We start from the raw sequence: 18,918 nt of genomic DNA, 5'->3' as shown, positions 1-18,918 counted from the left end.
CCCAGCCGGCTCCCCTCGCTCATCCATCCCCGGCAAACCCACTGCAGCAGCTGCTCCAGCTGCCGAGGGGCTTAAAAAATACCAAGAGGCCCAGCGAGGAGGAGGGAGGTGGGTGTGAGGGGAGCTCTGGTGCCTGCGGGAGCACCCCAGCTCCCGTCCTGCCGCCCCTTCGCCTGCGGCATTGCCCGCGTCGGGACTGCGGGCGCGGGGCCCTGGTGCAGCCGGCCGTGCTGGTCAGCGCTTCGCCCCGTGCGTGGCCGAACTGCGATGCCGAGGTGCTCAGGAGTTGGGTTTCCCCTCCCGCCCCATCCCACCGGTGCGGGGTGTCCCCGCCTGGCGTGGCCGAGGGCACCGCGGCTCCCTGGGGAGGGGGTGACCGGCCCCGCTGCCGGGGGGCTCAGACGGGCCGGGTGCTGCCCACGGAGCCGAGCGCCCACCACCCAGGACCCCCCTGCAGCCGGGACCTGCCGGGGGTGCCCCACCGCCCCCCCAGCGCCACAGCGAGTTGCTGCTGCTCCCACTCCTCCGCCTCCACCCGGGCTGGCCCCACAAGCAGAGGGGGGCTGCGGGGACCTCCGCCCCGGGATGTCCCCTCCTTGCCCACGCCGAGCCGCTGCCGGAGCCGAGCAGCAGCAGCCCCGGCCGGGCTCGCTGAAGGTTAAACGTGGGCGGCGGGGAAAGCCCCGCTGCCCCCCGCAGACCCCGCACCTCCCGCCCGCAAGGCCACTCACGGTCCTGGAGGTGACACCGGCCGCTGCAGGCTGGGCTGGCGGCAGCGGGCTGCGGGGACACCCGGCACGAACACGCCGCTTCCCCGCTCGCCTTGACTTTGCCACAGGACTCCTCCGGCTCGTCCGCAGGAGCTTTGCAGCATCCTCCAGTTCAGCGGGAGAAGTTCCTCGCCAGGGAGGGAGGGAGGAGGGAGGAGGGATTTAAGGCAGACCCTGCCTGGGATGCAACGTCTCCGGGTGCAGTTGAAGACCCCTCGCTCTCTGGGTACCCCGCAGCCCCCTCCTCGCTCGTCCCATCCCGGGTTCGATGTCCCGGGATTTGTGCCCAATTTCAGGGATGCTGTGTGAGTGATCTCTGCTGAGAAAACCTCTCCCTCCTGGACAGGGCATCCAGGGCTGCCACCGGCACACAGACAGCGGGCCACCTCTGTCCTCTGCCGCCTGCCTCACGTCCCCCGGGTGCCCAGCGGGGTTCCCAAATCCATGCCCTGGGGGAGCCGGCACGCACCGCCGGGCCCAGTGACAGCGCGGGGCAGCTCGAGGGCAAAGCGGAGCCCGTGGTGTGCACGGGAGGGTGAAACCTGTCACCACTTCAGGCACAGGAGTTCCCCTGGGCCAGGGGGACCCCGCAGGGATGCGGATCCCCGGGCTGCCCCAGGCCACCCGCTTTGGGGCGTCCCCAACACCCTCGGGGCGGCTGTTCCAGCATCCGCAGCCGCAACGCCCGGGGGTGCGGGGCTGCTGTGCCCACCCCGGGCCCCGCCGGTCCTACCTCTGCCTGCGGAGAGCTGGCGGGGCGAGGGGGAGCCCCTGCCCGGGGCTGCGGCGGGGGCAGGATGCCGGAGGCACCTTAGCGTGGTTCCCCACGGGAAAAGCCGGGACCGGCAGCGCGGCATCCCTCCCGCGGCGGTCCCGGCGGATCCCTGCCTGCCACGACGCCCTCCCCAGCCCCGGGTGCGCTCTGTTTGCCTGCTATTTTTGGCAGCCTCCTAAGAGCTCCTCTCAGGCTATTAATAATGAGAGTGCGAAATTCGTTTGGCCTCTCCTATATAAGGAAAGGTAGAGGCTTAGAGGCAGCTAAATATACTGGCGCGTGCGGGAGCGAGCGGGGAGCCTTTGGCACCGCGTGTGGAAAAGAGATTGTTTGAACAATGGAAAGACGGACTCACCCGGCGCTCGGGGCCCCGTATGGACCAACGGGATGGACGGAGGGTGACGGTGCCCCTGGGCCTCCACCGCAGCACCCGCACGGCCCCCGATGCCCCTCGGGGCTCTGCCTCGGCAGGAGGAGCGGCGGGAGAGGGGAGGCGGGAGCAGGGATGCTCTGCAAAGCCCCTGTCCCGAGCCAGCCACGCTCGCCCCAAAACGCCTTTTCACAACCTCCCTGGAGCAGCAGTGACCCGGGGAGGGACGCTGGGTCTGTGCCCGGCCAGGAGGGACGCGCAGGGTGCTGAAGGGGCTGCCACACCCTCGGCACAGGGATAATTAAGGAGCACATCGTTACCAGAACCGTGTCCCCCCGTGGCTGCTGGGGACACGGGCGAGGTGTGGGAGCTCCTGTCGGTGCCGAAGACAGGGAGAGCCCAGCTGGAAGAGGGAAAGCAGAGCAATCCAGGGAATCCTAATGACAGGAAGGCGCTGGGGAGCCGCGCCAAATCCACACGGTCGGAGCAAGGACAGCACAAGCAGCGGGGTGAGGATGAGTGCAGAGAGAGGAAAAACTGTGCCCCCCTGGCTCTAGAAAGAGCCTTCTGCTTAACTCCTCCTAGCCCTGGGTGCTGCTTCGGGAGGGACAAGTGGTGTAGCTGCAAACACAGCCCCGAGCTCCCCAGTTCAGCCCTGATGCTGCTGATATTTCGCTTTCCACTGGAACCAAGTCTTTGGTGAGAACCGTCCCGCAGGTGAAACTGGAGAAAGAAGCAAAGCTGGGCAGCAGCAAAACATCTTCCCTGTTTATTTGAAAGAAACATTTCGTTTAAAAAAAAATTATTTTTAGTTTTGAACCAAGTAACACTGTAATCACCAAACACCGTTAATCAAAGTGCAGACAGGTTGGGCAACCCCAGCTACGCAGCAGGATGAGGAAACGATTTAACAGCAAACTATTGCAAAAACTAGAATTTGCCTCAAACACCTTCACCGGCACTTGAATATGTTAAAGAAAACAAAACCGAGTGAAGCTGATGGTTCATCTAACAGATGTCTCAGCCTTTTAACTTCCACACATGGGTAACTTGTAGCTGGTGCCTCTAATTGTGGAATCATAAAGCATAGCAATGCAGAACCTCCCCGAGCAAGGTCAGGCTCGCGGCGCTCGGGGAAGGAACCGCCGGCGACATCAGTGATGTCAGGGGAGGAGGGGACGGGCAAAGGGATTCCAAAACCCCACAGGGGCTTTGTGCACACACCTGGGGAGGGCTGAGCTCCCAAAGCACCACAGCAGACAGCCCACCCTGGGTGTGGGAGTCCCACCCAGGGCCAGAAATTCCCACCTTCAGCCTGGGGGGTCTCCTCGCCCCCATCAGCCCCACAGGTCCTTGTGCCCCCCCGAAGTTGGTGTGCAGAGCTGCCTGTCCCTGCTTCTGAAGGCAAGGGCTTGGTGGCACCAAGGATTAACATGTGGAGAGGGAAGAGGCTGCACAGCCAGTGAATACCAATGGGAGCTGGAAATCTAATGGGAGCTTGTGCTGTGCTGTCACACTCGGTGATGACAAGTGACTTCGAGCTGCTGGGCACAGAGGGAACACCACAGCCCTCCCCAAAGCCCAGCCCTGGGTTGGGGTGCTGCCCCTCAGTACAGCACCCTGACCCCAGGGGCTGTGACCCCACGGTGAAGCACAGGGATGAAGGAAAAAACGGCGGCTGAACAAAGGTGTTGGAGGAAACAGCTGCACGGATTTGAATTCCCTCTCCCACAAGCAGCCAGGCTGGCTGGAAAGCCCACCCTGTGTCTGCTGTGGGGGGCACTGATCCCTGAAGCAACCAACACCTGATGGCTGAGCCCCCACCTGCAGCCAGGGGTCCTCCCCAGGAGGGACCTCCCTGGGACGGGCAGGAGGGATGGGCTCAAAAAGCACAAGCCCCAAAAGCAGAACCAGCAAGAGCCCAAGAGCTCCCCTCCACCAGCACAAACCACTCCCAAGTGCAGCCCCAGGACCACACCTGATCCACCCCTGCAGCTCCAAACCCTCCTACTCCCACTGTTTGTTCATCTTACACCCAAATGAAGGGAAATGCAGCGGGTGGTGTCACCCAAGAGTTAAATGTGCCACGGGACAGCCAGTGCTGGGCTGTGCCCTCTGAGCAGCATCCCAGGGTCAGCCCTCCCTGTGTGTGGTCCCTGGGGGAGCCACAGGCTCCAGTGCTGGGCCTGAGCAACAGCTGATTGCCCCAAAATCAAACTGAGCAGCAGCCACGACTACATTCAGCGAGGGAACGTTCCCTCACATTCAATAGTGTTTAATCTTCATCTAGAGCTCAACACAAATCAGTAGTGCAGCAATATAAATACAACTGAGGAAGTTAAAAGCCTTTTGGCTTTCATAGCTCAAAAAGGAGAAGGGAAAAAAAAAGAGCCAATGAAACAAGTTCCAGTTTTTAAATTAAACACAAAGAAAGGCAATGAACTGCCCACCCATCCCCAGAGGAGCAGTGGATCCTTCATGCCAGCACGAGGCTGAGTCCTGCCCCAGGACAGGGGTGCAACTCACAACAGCAGCACAGTGAGATAAGGGAGCAGGGATGGGAAAGGACCTTCCCATACCTGCCCTTGGGCCCAGGCAGCAGGGACACAGTGCTGCTGGCACTGCCCACTGCCCTCGGGTACCCAGAGTTCCCTTTTCCAGCACTAAAGGACACCGTGTGTGCCCCTCACACAGGGCTCTGCAGCCACAACACCACGAGGCAAGTGAGCTGCCAGCCCGAGGGAGCAGCCAGCTGGGAACTGCAGAGATGTGCCCAGGATGTGCAAATTTTAAAGGAAAAAAAACCCAAACAAACCCAAACCAAAAGCCCAGAGTACAAAGTGTTTCCTAACTGAGATATGGTTACGGGCCAGCCCCACGGACGGTTTGGTGACCAACAGCAGGTGCTGGGGCCATGGAACATCTCACAGCTTTGGAATTAAGCTGGACGTTGGACACAGGCACCAAGGGTGGGTGTCCCCCCCCCAGCTCTGGTACCCTTGCTGCAGGAGGGGTCTCCCAGCCCGAGCAATTACCACAGGTCAGCTTTTCACATCTGAGCAGGCACCAAGGCCCCAGCACTCCCCGTGAGAGCGGCCTGACAGTGATTTAGAGCAGTCACAAACCCCCCTCCTACCTGCAAACTGACAGAGTGTGACCATAGTGTTTACATTCCCCTTCCTCTACACTCCAATAGCAGCCAAGTGCATGTGAAAGGACAAGCCTAAATTAAAATAGTGCTTAAACCATTAGGGAAGGTGGGAGTAAAGGAGAAGAAAGCTGCTGGACAGTACAAGTAGCCCATGGTTGGCTACTGGAGCCTGAAGGGAGCTCAGAGCACAGCTCAAAGCCTTGACCTTCCTTCTCCGAGGAGCTCCCAAGGCAAGTGAGCTGCAAGTCCACAGGTGCTCCCTCCACTGCAGTCTGAGGTGGGCTGGGAGGGCCCTGCACATTCACAGTTGCTCCAAGAGGTTCTGTCCCGCTGCTCTCCAGATGCCAGCTCTGTCCTTTTCCAGCTCTTCTCCTGGGGTTCACAGTTGCCTCCTCCTCCTCCCTTTGATTTCCCTTGAAGTTCAAATTCAAGTACAACCAGTTTTAACCGAACAAAAAGAAACCCACAGAACCGAAGTTGTTTCCTGTGAAACGAGTTAGCAGCGTTGTCCCAAACAAACCGGCCTCCAGAGGGTGGGGATGGGAGCAGCCCTTCCCTGCTGAGCTCCAGCCCACGGCAGCCCAAGGGGAGCTACAGGATTTCCTCCCTCTGGCTCTTGGGTTTGAGTGTCACTTGTCCGTTGCGCAAGGAGCCGTTCTGGCTGCGGAGCAGTTTCCCTTTTTCCCGGTCAGGCCACGTGAAAATGGCTTCGTCGCTGTCCAGTTCGGACTCCGAGTGCATCAGGCTCGTGTTGAGGACCTGGGCTTTCTGCCTGCCACCTTGAAGGAGAAACATCCTCAGGTTAGAAATGCCTTTAACACCAGCGAACCACCTCACCTTACCCCATCCCCTCTAAGTCTCCTTTTCCCATCACGTCCAAGAGGCGGCCGAGTCTGACTTTCCTCTGTGTGTCTCTTATCCCCCCCGATGCTGATCCTGTTTCAGACACTCTGGCGTGTCAGAGGTCACAACGACACTCCAAGCCAGCACAAAGCACAAGGAGCAGGTAGGAAGGCAAATGCTGTGGCCAGAAGGGGCTGTGAGTCCATGTGGGAGCTCTGTCTCCCTGACCTTGCTCGGGGCATTGCCTAGAAAACGCTCCGAGGGCTCACGGCTGGAGTAAGAGAATATGCAGGTGTGTGAGGGAAGATCTTTGCCATCTCACTACCCTCTCTACTCTCCTCTCTGCTGCTCCTGCCTGCAAGGGAAGAGAGATAAATTAGCGGGATGAATTTAGATTAATGCACAAGGACAGGAGAGAGACATTTACTTATATTGTCAGCAGAGGAAATATTTAAATTTAGCTTTTCCTTAATGGAGAAATGCAACGTTTCCTCTGTTAGCAGAAAGCTCCCTGGACATATCTAGCAGGGAAAAAGACTTTAGTCAGCAGCCAGCCTCGGAAGCAGCAAGATGAGTTTAGTTACCAGAGAGCAAATGGCGAGGCACATTTACTCCACTTATTGAACAGTGGGCTCTGAGGTGACAGATGGTCTGATTAAAGCAGAGTTGGGTGCTGAGGGAGGGAAACACCCCCGGGTTTCCTTCAAGGGTATCCGTGTTTGAGCAGTTGGGACAGCCTGGTCCTTGGAGAAACAGCTGATCAGTCTGTCACTGCAGTGCCCTCCATGCTGCTCTTGGGCACTGCTCACTTTGCTGGAACACCATTAAATGGGATAATACCAGGATGAGCAGTTATTTTCCACTGGCAAGCAAGGATCAGGGACTCTCTTCCACACACGGTTAATACAACCCCTCCTCTAAACAAATCCAGGCCACACTTCAGTTCAAAACACACACTTCAGCAGCTGCAGTGCTCCCTGGCCCTTGGTGGGGCTGTGCTTGGCACATCCTTTCCCACATTTCCCTCCTGTCCTGGTCAGTCAGCAGGTGACCAGAGCTCAGTCAGGTATCAGATAAGAACACTCCAGCCTGAAATAATTCCCTGATCTCTGCAAAGCACTGGACAAGCACTCTCAGCAGGAAAATGCTGGCTAAGTACCCTGAAGACAAATCCTGCCTCTCTGGAAGGGGCCAACGGGCCTGTAGCCACACGGGGCATGAAGAATTCGTGGCTCTCCCTCCTAAATGCACCTGCTTACTGGAAACTACAGGATGAGCTAAAATGGGAAATTTTCAGAGCCTGATGCTCACAAGGGCAAGAATAAATAAGTTTATGAACAAGTCATTTGTGGTGGGAAAGTAGAGGGGCAGAAATAAACCCCACTCTCTCCAGTTCAGGTGTTGGTCAGTTCAGTGAAATGCTTAGTGCCACTGCATTCCTGCTTTGCTGTAGAGCACGGCCAGGGAATTGCATATGGACAAGAAGTGAACTACCAGAACCCAGTGGAAAACTTCAGAGCAGGAGAAGTTGCAGTCAAGACCCAGTTTTGGGCTTCCTGGGTCAGGCTGTTCTGCACAGCTTAATGCATCCGCTTACCACTTCTGTGATACCAAGTGGAGACATCAGGACCGGGCCAGTTTCAGGCCCAGTTTCCAAACCCAAGATTAGATGACTCACTAAATACCCCATATACAGATCTGAAACAAGCTCTTAGATCTTCTGAGACCCCTCTGTCAGTCCCCACATCCCGTTTGTTTCACTCTGTGATTTTAAGTCCACTGAGGAAGAGTTCTCAGTCAGCACTCTGGAAAGTGCTGAGCTCTTCCCTCTCATGTTTTACCTGCTTTGGGATTTGGTTTTAACTCCAGGCTTTCTTGATCCGTTGCATCCAAAATCTTGTATTTGCTTTTTCTTTTGGATTTTCCTTTCCGTCTAAAGGGGAAGTAAAAGGAATTAAGAGCCAGTCCATTTCTGAAAGAGCCAGAAGAAAAACAACCCTGATCTTCAAAGCTAAAGCACTTGCTATTTAGGATTATGCTCACATTACAAAGTGAAACATTAAAATGCTGCTAGGTTGCACATTTATAGGTTAATCCAAATTTTGCTTTTTAACTGAACCCAGAGTTCTGGGACTTCCAACGTTTCACTTGAAACACTTAAGTGACAAACCCCAACACCCCAGGGCTCAGCAGATGACCTGCTGGGACAATGGGTTTGAATCTTTCACCTCCTACTGCAGCTACTTGGCTCTGAAGCACGGATACAGGGGGGGTTATGGCCTCAGTCCCACCTCTTGCAACAGCAGATCACCATCCAGGACAAGATTCCAAGGGCAACCACGATGACGAACGATGCGATGATCACATACAGCACACTCCACTCTGAAAGCAAAACCCCACAGATAAACAGGCTTTGGCACCTCATCCAGCTGACAGTGTGCATTTTAGGGGACTATTCTAGGGAAAGAAAAGGCAAGGCCTGACCCTTTGCAGAATTAGAGGTTGGGATCCCTCACTGAAGCACCACCAGCTCCCCCTGGGAAACCAGAGGCTGGAAATCCAGCATAGGGATCCTCACCAGACAAGTTTTAGTGTGTGTGTTGATTTATAAAATTTGCTTTCCTGTGGCAGAAAAGCCTCTGTATGGGCACGTCAGAAAAGAGCTGTGCTTTATACAGCCAGAATGGACTCAACCCTGAGTGAGTCTTCACAGGGAGGCTCTGAAGAGGAGTCGCTCCCCTACCAAACATCACCTGCCTGCAAGGAACGAGCAGTCAGAGCAGGCAGGGGCCGTCTCCTCGTGTGGGCACCACACCAGAGGAACTGGGAGGCAGCAGGGAGCCTGTGTCTGTGCCCACCCTGGATTTCAAACCCTGCCTTCTCTCCAGGAGTGCCATCCCAGGGAGGCTCACGCACCGCAGTTGCTCTCGCCGTCGCCCATCTGCACCCGCAGGAAGTTCTCCATCCAGAACGGGTCACACACGCAGCGCTTGGTGAAGGAGTCGCAGCGCCCGTGCTCGGAGCAGTTCAGCTGACAGGCTGGGGACCAAAACCAGCAGGGTGAACTAAGTGACTCACAGGCGAGGCAAAAACGGGACGAGATAGTTCAGTACAGCCCAGCCCTGTAACACCGGCTTGAATCCGGCCCCTCTGCAGCTCAAACACAGCCCAGCCATAATCAAACAATAAATCAAAACATAAACACCTGGGCCTCGTGCCAAACTAAAATGTCCCACTTCGCCAATGACACAACACACATTTTGCCTAATGAATCCTGATTTTGATACACAAGTTATAGAATTCGTGTATTTGTCGAGTCAATGTTTTTGAACAAGGTTTTGATTTTCCCATTCAAACCCAGCCCGTGGGACAGACAAGAAACAAACAGATCCTTCGAAGGGACCAAACAGAACTGAGAAGTGGCTTTTGAAGACCACAAAATCAGGAAGTACTGAAAATAATTACGTTACATAATTCTAGTTTAAAATCTCTAACTGATTAGCAAATGATCCTCCCAGGATTGTGCTCATAAAAGATGAACAGTGCTAATGTAAAGTTGTAAAAAAAAAAATGATAGAAGGGAAATGTTTCCTGCAGACTGATGGGTGTGCTGCACAGGAAATGAGAGTGTTCACAGCTACCAAGATGGGCAGTTTATTGTTTTCAGGATGACACTCATTTCAGTGGCTGTAGTCCATTAACACTGTGTTTTAGTTTCATAAATATCTATCCACTTTTGGTTTTGTGAACTCTTATCTTCCCAACAACACTACAAGTAAGCACATATAATAAGTTGAATGCTGAATATTGATAAATAACTGATTAGTTCATAGTCTAACAGATTTATTTTCCTGTTTCTCATTTACTAACACGAAAGCTCCTGCAGTGAGTGCAAGTTTGTGTGGGACGTGTGTGCTTTTAGCACCCACAAAGGTCCTTATTCTGTCAGGTGGCTGAGAAGAAGGGAAAAGACATTAGTGTGTCCCCCAGAGACTCTCACTTACTGACTGTGTTAATCTCCAGGGCCCGGAAGATGAGGAAATCCGACTGCTGCTTCCGCAGTTCATTCTTCAGGGTCCAGGCCACCTCTCGTCCCTTGAATATCTGATGGGGAGGCTGGTTCTGCACAAAGAACACCATCTTCGTGCTGGAAGACACACAGAAATGACTACCTGCTGCTTCTCCAAACAGGTAGAGAGCCACACTCCCCAGTCTGTCATTAGAGGGACTAATTCAGAATCACAAATTTATTTGAAGACCGGACTTCTGGCTCTATTTGAAAGCAATAATAGCAGACCTAATCCTACAGCAGAAAACACTTCAGGACATCTGATCCATTCATATTTTCAAAGCCAGGGTTAGACTGTTTTTTGAGTTTGTACATCAAGCACATCTTTCCATGTTCCTGCTAAGCACCAAATCCCCAAACTGTAAGGTCCTGCCATTTTCATCATCTCCTCCCTCCCTCTCTGTGGGATCCTTAGACCTTATTACACCTGGGGGCTCATTTACCTGCTCAGCACAGAGCTCCAGCAACTGGCCTGGTCATGGCAGAGACAGAGAGGTAATATTACAACAGAAAGTGCTGGCTCCTCTGTTCTGAGCTCTCTAGGTTTGCATGGACAATGAATTCTGATTTCCCTGCCACATCAGGCCATGGGGACACGAAGGAATCGATACATCTCTGCACTCAGGGAAATGTGAAGTAACAGCAGGTTTATTGCTGACTTGCTGCAGGACTCTAAGAACGTCCCTTAAATCTTCCTCAGTGCTTTAGCTACCTTAAAGCTACTCCACTTTCAGTAAAAACTAAGTGCAATATTGCACTTATTTCAACAGACTGCCACTGGTGGCTTGTTGCCACCATCCAGGCAACATGACCCTGACCCACAGCCCTGCCCGGCAGCCAATGTGTTTAGAAGAGATGCAGTTTACTGTAAGCCAAATAGCAATCAAAATTAGCTTTCCTTATCTCTTCAAACAAAAAATACACTGGCTTTCAACATTTTTTTGTACATTAGATTGAAGTAGTTGTGCAGGAGGCAAAGCTAATGCAGGACTAGTGGAAGGTGTGCCTGCCTGTGGTGGAGGGTTGGAATTGGATGATCTTTAAAGTCCCTTCCAAGCCAAACCATCCTGTGATTCTATAAACTACCAAGTTAGCATGAAGGTGAGGGTGAAAGGGATTGTTACACACCACCTCTGCTGTGGGGTCAGTGTTTCACCAAGCTCCTGCACTAGGCCCTATTATTTCTCCAGTTATAAATCATAGCTGCAGAACATCCTTCAGACATTCTCCACAATTCTCAAAATCAAATCAGATTAGTTCTTATTTTACAGGTTAGAGGGGAAAAGACATTAGCAGCAGCAGTTTTCAAGGACAATGCACCATCTCCAGAGGGGAAAGATACTCAAGACCTGCCTGGCAACTCTGACCCGAGCAAGCAGGAATATCAGTGTTAAGCAACAACTCCACACGTTCTGATTGTCCAAACTGCTTCCCCAGAGGAAAGAGCCCTTGGTTTACCAAACCCTCCCAGCTGAATCCCACCTTTGCTCAGTGTAGGGCTGGATCTTTTGCACTGTGATGTCTGAGTCCAGGACCCCCAGCAGCACCCCAATCTGCCGGATGAACATCCCCTTCTGCCGCTCCGTCAGCTGGCTCACGTTGACATCCAGGATTATCTCCACCAGGTTGTTTTTCCTGGGATCTGGGGAGAGCACAGATAATACCCATCTTCAGAGTTTCTATTTAACAGCCTGGGTAGAAGGCAGGTTTTTAGTACCTTTCCAGAATGTTTCTGATTTACAGAGCACTACAGGATGGAGGGATGCAAGCCTGACTTTCACAGATAACATCAAGCACTGAGAGTCAGCCCCCAAGAACCACAGGAAAACAGAATCACACTCCCAGAACTTTTGACTTTTACAATAGACTGGACTAGACAATACATTTTAATCCCAGTACACTGTATCTAGAGGACTGTAGGCAAACATAGTACAGGACAAACCCCAGACTCACCAGGTTTGACCTCCACTGTGGTCCTTTCCACATCACTCTCTCCTTTGGCATCTGTTACTCTGAGGTGAAATGTGTAGGTCCCTTCTACCAGATTGGACAGGAGGAGGACAGGATGATGGTCTGAGTTATTTAAGACCTCCTGGAAGGCAGAACAAAGTAAGTGTGAGGAAACAAAGGATCAAACTAGCCTTATAGATATATAATATATATCTATCTCATTCTAGTGATATCAGGATATCACTACAAGATAACAGTGCAACAATGAGCTTTACATTTCCTCAGGAGCTGCCAGTGCCACCTTGCACTGACTTTTGTGATGCTTTCCAAAAGGAACCTCACCCCAGCTGCAGGGCTGCCCTCGTCCCTCGTCCACAAGTAGCTGACAATTCCCTTGTCATCAGAGGACTTGGATCCATCCAACTCCGCCGTGTTTGTGGGCAAGGTGATGACAACATTCCCAGCAATCTTTGCAATGGGAGGCTTGTTTATCTCTAAATAAACAGAGAGAAAGCAGTTGGAGGAAGATCTGGTTATGCCCAATCAGAAATTACTGCACCAGATCTCCCGTGTAACCCTGAAATCCCTGTCTGACCCCAAGGAAGAGAAGGGAAACACTGCATGATTGAGCTGAAGGTACTCTTCCTCCAGAAATGGCAAACCTCTGACCCAGGGAAGTCCATTTCAGTGCTCTCCACATTATTTCCCCCTGTTCCTCACTCTTACTGTGCCTCTGAACACAGGTTTTGCTGAAGTGCCCAGAGACTGGAGCTCTGCTGGTGGCTGGACGTACCTTCTTTGACGATGACGTTGACGGAGCTCTGGCTCTGCAGGTTCCTCTCATCTTTCACTGTCAGAGTGAACTCGTATGTCCCAACCTGGAGGCCTGTGACAGTGGCAATGCTGCTGTTGGCATTCTCCAGCTTCACACCATCTGGACCCCTAACCAAAGCACAGGGGGGTTGTTCAGTTTTTGGTCTTTTTCAGGGGTTTTGATCAGTTTACACTTTGCACAGAGCACGGGAGGCAGCCTCACTCCAAACAGGAGGCTCAGGCTCAAAGCAGAGTTTGTGGGGATGCAAACAGACAGATGGCTGGAAATACAGTGTCCATGACAAAAAGCAAAATCATGTTCTCCAGTTACAGCAAGATAATCCAAAGAGTAAGTGCAGCATTCAGAACAAAAAGCATAATTTCTGGTGGTTTAACACAAAAAGTGGTTCGTTCAGAAAATTGGCTCATGAACTGCACGATGAGTCAATTTTGTAAAGAAAAGGTGTAGAGCAAAAATAGTCCTTCATTTATAAGAGCTTTGCACAGACTTTGCATTAGCAAACAGAAAAAGCTACTGCAAGTTGCTCATAGGCTTTTTTCTGAATTCCCTAAAGCATTTCAGGGAATTTATAGTCTGAAGAGAAGCACGACAATGAGAAGAAAACACTGCAAAAGCATCAAACAAACTGCAAAAGCATCAAGTTCAGAGGCTCTGCAGTTCTTGGATTACAAGAGTCAGTCTCTCCATGAGACCAAGATCAAATTCCACTGCTGTGAAGAACATGGCTGAGCCACAACCACAATGAGAGTGGGAGTCAGGCCTAGAGATGAAGGCAAAGCCATTTCTCATGCTCAAACAAATCTCCACCTCTCTGCAATCAAACATAAATCCTTGTCTCATTCAGGTCACTGGCAAAGCTTGTCAGGCCCAATGTGACTGGGACTGAACACAAGGGAGGTGTGTGGGGGTGTGTCCTGTTTGAAATGAAAGATTTGGACACACAAGAACATTCTGGAGGGTGACACACACCGTGTTTTCTCCCAAAGAAAGGAGACTATCTTCTGGTCATCCGAGCTCTTGCTGCCATCTAGAGTGGTGCTGTCCACGGGGAGAGTCAACTCTTTATCTGGACCAGCATCTGCCTTTGGGGGTTTGTTGTTTTCTGAAAGAGGATGGGATGTTTTTCACACACATGCCATAAAGGTGGAGCTTTAAACCCCCCCCATTAAGAGTTTTCGCCATGATCCCCAATATCTCTCTTGCCCACCACCTTCTACTTCAATAGTGAGGTTAGAAGAATTCCAACCAGCATTTCATTCACACACATGCAGTAAAATGAGGCTGAAATCCAGCTATTCTGAATTTTGCTCTCACTCTCTAAGTACTGCTCCACTTTTCCTGCCCCTGTCCCAGGACTCAGCACTGGGGGCAGACACAGCTGCTTGGAAACACAATCCTGCAATTATGGTGGGATAACATCAACTAGATTACATTGTGTAAAATAAGAGAACAGCCTAGAAAGGCAGTATTCCTGGAAGCTTTCTTTAGCTCATTTAGCAGCAATATACCAGCCCAGAATGGTCCTAAATTAGAGCAGCTTTTCTGAAAGCAGCACAGAGTTACCATAAGACCTAGAGTTTGCTGGCAGATTGCTGCTCACCTCTAACCCCTGGAATGGAAGCAGCAAAGGCAGGGGAAGGCAGCTTACCTGGCTGGACTATCACAGTGACCTCTGCAGTGGACTGGTGGCCAGCAGAATCAGTCACTATGAGCTGGTAGGTGTAATCACCTTCCTGCATTGCAGAGAGCTGCAAGACTGGTGTCCTCACCCCCTGAGAGAAAACATAGTCATGGATTAAAACCAATTCTCACTCAGGAGACTCTGATTCAAAAATAACTATTACCAGCAGATTCCAGGGGGTTATTACCAACTCCTGCTATGGGGGCAGGAGACTGTGCCACTTCAGCATGCAAAGCTCTTCCAGCTGAATTTATGCACAGCTACAAGGACACTGCTGGGGGACATAACTAGAGTAATGCCATACAGGCATTCAGGCCTTTTGGGATTCAGTAGTTCCCAACTCCCGCAAAACCTCTGGGGAGCCCTGTGCAAATCCCACACACTGTGAACCCAATTCATGGACTTTCTTATTCTATGCATTTGGCAGTAGTAATAATCTTTAAAAGAAAAATGATGACAAGGAAACAAGTTCCAGCATTTACTGTTGAGGACTGAGGAGTGTCTGGGCAACATCAGCAAAGTTCAGACTCCAAGGTTCAATTCAAAAGTTCCCGTCTCTCTCAATCCTCCTTCTTCAGCAGGATTTAAAACAGGGTGCCAGTGAAAACCAGTGGCTAGGCTGGTGCACCAGCTCAGCCAGGAAGCCAACACCAGCCCCATGTGGATTTAATTTTAAGGATGTATTTAACCACCACGTGCTTGCTTGGTAGGATTATGAAAGCCACTTGCTGACAGTCAACTAAAAATGGTTTGACCATAGGTAAAAAGCCAGCTAGTGAGCAATCCAGGTGAAAGAGAGGAGACCTGCACTGACCTGCATCTCCATGACCTTGCCCTTGCTGTTGGGGCTGAGCAGCCACTCGTAGCTGACGATGCTGTGATCGTCCGTGCTCTGGTTCCCGTAGAGGGTGATGGAGTTCTGGGGCAGGGTGATCACCTGGTTGGGGCCTGCATTGGCCACGGGGGGATAATCCACTGCCTTGTTCACAGTCAGGTTGGCAGTGGTGGAGTTGCTGGCACCATCCGAGTCCACGACTGTGAGGCTGAAGAGAGGGAAAAAGAAAAAAGCAGCGAAGGGTCATGGTGAGCTCAGTACACAACACTGGCTGGGGTTACCTCAAATGCAACACAAGAATTTAGAATGCAACTTAGAACTTAAGATACTTTTAAAGGCAGGATAGTAATTTTTTCAGGAGTGAAAAAACCCCGTAGTTTGAGGCCACTTTGCTTTTTCTGAGTAGAAACTTCCCCCAAATGCCCAGTTATCAGCCTCAAAATGATGCAAGAAATTCAACAGTCACATCCATCTCTCACTTGAAATCCACCAAGCAGTTCCAAGGTGAGACACAGAAGTTCATTACTAATCCACAAGTGGCCTTGGACACAGCATTTCTCCCCCCTGGCAGGCTGGTAGCACAAAATAGAGCTGTTTGTTGCTAAATCTAGATCTGAACATAGATCTGATTGGTTCATATACCAAATGCTCAGAAAGAAACAGCATTCAGTTATAGGTATTCTGATTTATTTCAAATAGGTCTGCTATGCAGTGATGGACATCACACCAAAATGCAGGCCAAAGGAAAAACAGAGAAACAAACACAAAAATCAGCTGCTATCTATTGCATAAAACCATTAGGCCTCATTCACTTATCTGGGCCAAACACATTGCATTTAAAAACTGGATTTGAAGGCTGCATTTCTTCCTAAGCCTTTACCCAAAGAGTTTAGATTTGACATTTCACGAGACATTTTGCAGCCTGACAGACCATTCCTTCCCTTCTGCCATCATCTTAAACCAGGGCTACAAGCTAAGAATAAGAAGTAGCTGGACAGCTTATCTCTCCTGAAGTGAAAAGGAACAAAACTCTACCTGAAAGTGCAGGAGCAGAGAGGACATCACAAAATTGAGTTCTCTCCCTGTTTTGTGTTGGTTGTTTTTTTTTTAAAAACCAGATGAACACTTCAGGAATCTCATCCATTTTACTTTCAGGAGATGGGAACTGTTGACTGTCCCGGGTGTGACCTACCTGAAGGTGTAATTGCCAGGCACCAGGTTGGTCAGTGTGAGTATGGCAGTGTCACTGGAAACCTTCTCCTCCCGCAGGGGACCCTTCAGCTCTTCCCAGTGGTAGCTGACAATTTTATCATCATCAGTGCTCTCTGTTTTAATTATGGAAGAAAACACACATACAAGGAGCTGGAAAATGCTGCTTCTCAGACCCCACAGGGTCAGTCTCTACTTCAGTCCTGGGCTTAGTGGGCAAAGGCATTTCTGGTCCAAGCCCAGAGTCTCTGATATGCTCAGACACCCAAACTGTAACAAATCAATGCTAGTTGGGGGTCAGACAACCTGAATTTATTTCAAGAAACTCCTGAAAAGCTCTAGTGTAGGCCAGGATTACTGAAGGTGATAAGTCAGTAACTAACATGTTTGAAGCTCAACACAAGAGCCCAGTAATTTTGAAAGGCAGTAATTATTTTTTTATTCTAAGCAGCAACCTCTAGAGCTTTTCCTTATTTAGGAGATTGGTTCAGGCCAGTGCCCTTCAAAAGGGAACACAGAGAGGTGCTGTCGTGTGTGTTCCCCTCTCCTGGCAGGACAGGCTGATTCTTTTCACTGAACTGTGTTGGAGAGTGTCACAGCTTCTCTTGAACTTTGTGCCAAGGGCCAGCCCAGAAGCAAACACAAAGCCCGGCCTTAAAGCTGCTCCTAAAGCTGCAGGTACTCACGGCTGCCGTCGATGAGAGTGGAGATGGTTGGCAGGGAGATCTCCTGGAACTGTGGGGACACGATGGCAACAGGAGGTTGGTTCACCCGGGGCTCTGCAACAACAACAACAACAATAACCCAGCTCTACCAGGCACTGCAAGCCCATCCCGACAGACAGCCCTGCCCAGGAGCTGCACAACTATCAGTGATTCCTGCTGTCAGCAAGTTCTACACCAGCCTGGGCAGTCAATGCCAGCAAAAGGGATTTAAAGCAGCAAGGAGGTGAGCTGCCACCACACCAGGGCTCTGGGAAAGGAGGCACTGCATCAGCTCGCCCACACTGGGTCAAGCAGTCCAGTACAGGCCATTCTAACACTGCAGCACCTGCAGCTTCTTGCCAAAGTCTGGCTGCTGCTCTGAAAAATGAATGGTTTTGCTGCATGCTGCCAGCTGCAGAGTCACTGCTTATAAGGAAAGGATCATTCACAGCACCCAGAAGGCCAGCCAGGCACTCCTGCTAATTTAGGGAGTCCAAGAGCCCTTCTCTGCCCACAAAGGTGGTAGAAAAAGAGTTGTTGCAGTGTGCAAAATAAAGGAGTTTTACTGCAACTTGTGGTTGTCTCTTTACACGGGCCATCTAAAAAGTGACACAGTCAGCACAAGCTCCTGTATCTCCATCAGCTCATCTCCAAACCACGTCTTACAGTAAGGAATGAAATTTGACTGTGGCTGGAAATGATATTCCTTACTGGACAGGGAAGAAAACAACCTCCAAAGGAGCTTCAAAGCTCTGGCTTCCCTTCAGTTTTCACTCCTGCTGCTGTGAGGTTTTTGCCAGGTTGCAGCTAGTTTTTATGGAAGCAGTGGCCTTCCAGGGTGAGGTGTTTGCTGAGCACTTCTGTGTCAGTATTTCAGCTCTTTTATTGACTGGCTGGCCTGATGCAGTACAGCAGAAATAGCTGTGTGTTACCAGTAACTTCCCATCTCAGGAAATGACTTAATAAATATATATACACACTGAGTTGAGAGCACAACAAATTTTCACTACATTAAACCACAGTCCAGTTAAATAAGCAAACTCCATGATACAAATGTCATGGCTTGTCAGAGAGAGGTGAAGTTAAGGAAAGATTCAGTCCCCCACTCACTTGGATTCACTGTCACATTCACATATCCCTCTCCGTGGGCGTTCTCCCCGTCAACAACGACTTTGAACTCGTACAGACCAACAGTCAGCTGGAAGCAAACACAAAGGATTATTTACCTACAGGTTGGGAGCACCTTGTCAGGAGCTGTGGGAAGGTCAAGTTCCTTTGCTTTGGCACAGGAGCACCCAAACAATTATCCCTCAGCCTCTGCCTGCACAGCAAAGGATGGTCTCCAGGCCAAAATGGTATTACACGTGTTTTAGTTCACAATGGCTATGCAGAAAAGACTCATATTTCTCTCTGCCATGGGATTGTCAGTCAAGCTTTATTTTCCAGCAACAACAGGCAAACAGAAGAGAGATAACAGAGATTAGTTCAGGTTGTCTGGCTACAGGGATCTGTACTAGCAGATTGCATTTGAGATGAGAAAGGCAGCATGTAAGAAGAAAATCTCTTCTTGTGTGTTTTTACAAATGAAAGTGTGTCTTCTCTTCCTTCTATGAGCCAGTGACCCCTTCCCCATTCACTGCTGAGCCAAAATGAGAGGGGGAAGGACCAGGTGCTGGCCAACAATCATGATACCCTAAAGGTTGAAATCCTGACAGATAGGCACACT

General features: G+C 51.0%; 1 protein-coding gene across 2 annotated transcripts in view; it reads right to left on the bottom strand.

Annotated features, from left to right (window-relative positions):
* Positions 1-4,150: 4,150 nt before the first annotated feature.
* The window catches only part of KIAA0319L (KIAA0319 like), a 29,107-nt gene continuing 14,339 nt past the window's right edge, over positions 4,151-18,918 (bottom strand). Inside the window, exons 7-22 of one of the 2 annotated variants that reach the window (XM_027701409.1) lie at positions 18,303-18,390; positions 17,175-17,267; positions 16,472-16,604; positions 15,259-15,487; positions 14,412-14,535; positions 13,733-13,865; positions 12,722-12,870; positions 12,271-12,422; positions 11,932-12,070; positions 11,461-11,620; positions 9,914-10,056; positions 8,826-8,948; positions 8,201-8,291; positions 7,751-7,842; positions 6,138-6,264; positions 5,730-5,845 (exon numbers count right to left, since the gene is read on the bottom strand). In XM_027701409.1, the coding sequence (XP_027557210.1) occupies positions 6,155-6,264; positions 7,751-7,842; positions 8,201-8,291; positions 8,826-8,948; positions 9,914-10,056; positions 11,461-11,620; positions 11,932-12,070; positions 12,271-12,422; positions 12,722-12,870; positions 13,733-13,865; positions 14,412-14,535; positions 15,259-15,487; positions 16,472-16,604; positions 17,175-17,267; positions 18,303-18,390 (1,959 nt within the window). In that variant the 3' untranslated portion in view covers positions 5,730-5,845; positions 6,138-6,154. Of the gene's footprint in view, positions 5,846-6,137; positions 6,265-7,750; positions 7,843-8,200; positions 8,292-8,825; positions 8,949-9,913; positions 10,057-11,460; positions 11,621-11,931; positions 12,071-12,270; positions 12,423-12,721; positions 12,871-13,732; positions 13,866-14,411; positions 14,536-15,258; positions 15,488-16,471; positions 16,605-17,174; positions 17,268-18,302; positions 18,391-18,918 lie in introns of both variants that reach the window. The other variant, XM_027701408.1, reaches the window with a different exon arrangement.

Source organism: Neopelma chrysocephalum, unplaced genomic scaffold (assembly GCF_003984885.1).
Source record: "Neopelma chrysocephalum unplaced genomic scaffold, ASM398488v2 Primary Assembly neopelma1_155, whole genome shotgun sequence".
Classification (NCBI taxonomy): Eukaryota; Metazoa; Chordata; class Aves; order Passeriformes; family Pipridae; genus Neopelma; species Neopelma chrysocephalum.
Note: the sequence above shows the minus strand (reverse complement) of the source record. Positions and strands in the feature narration are given on the sequence as shown.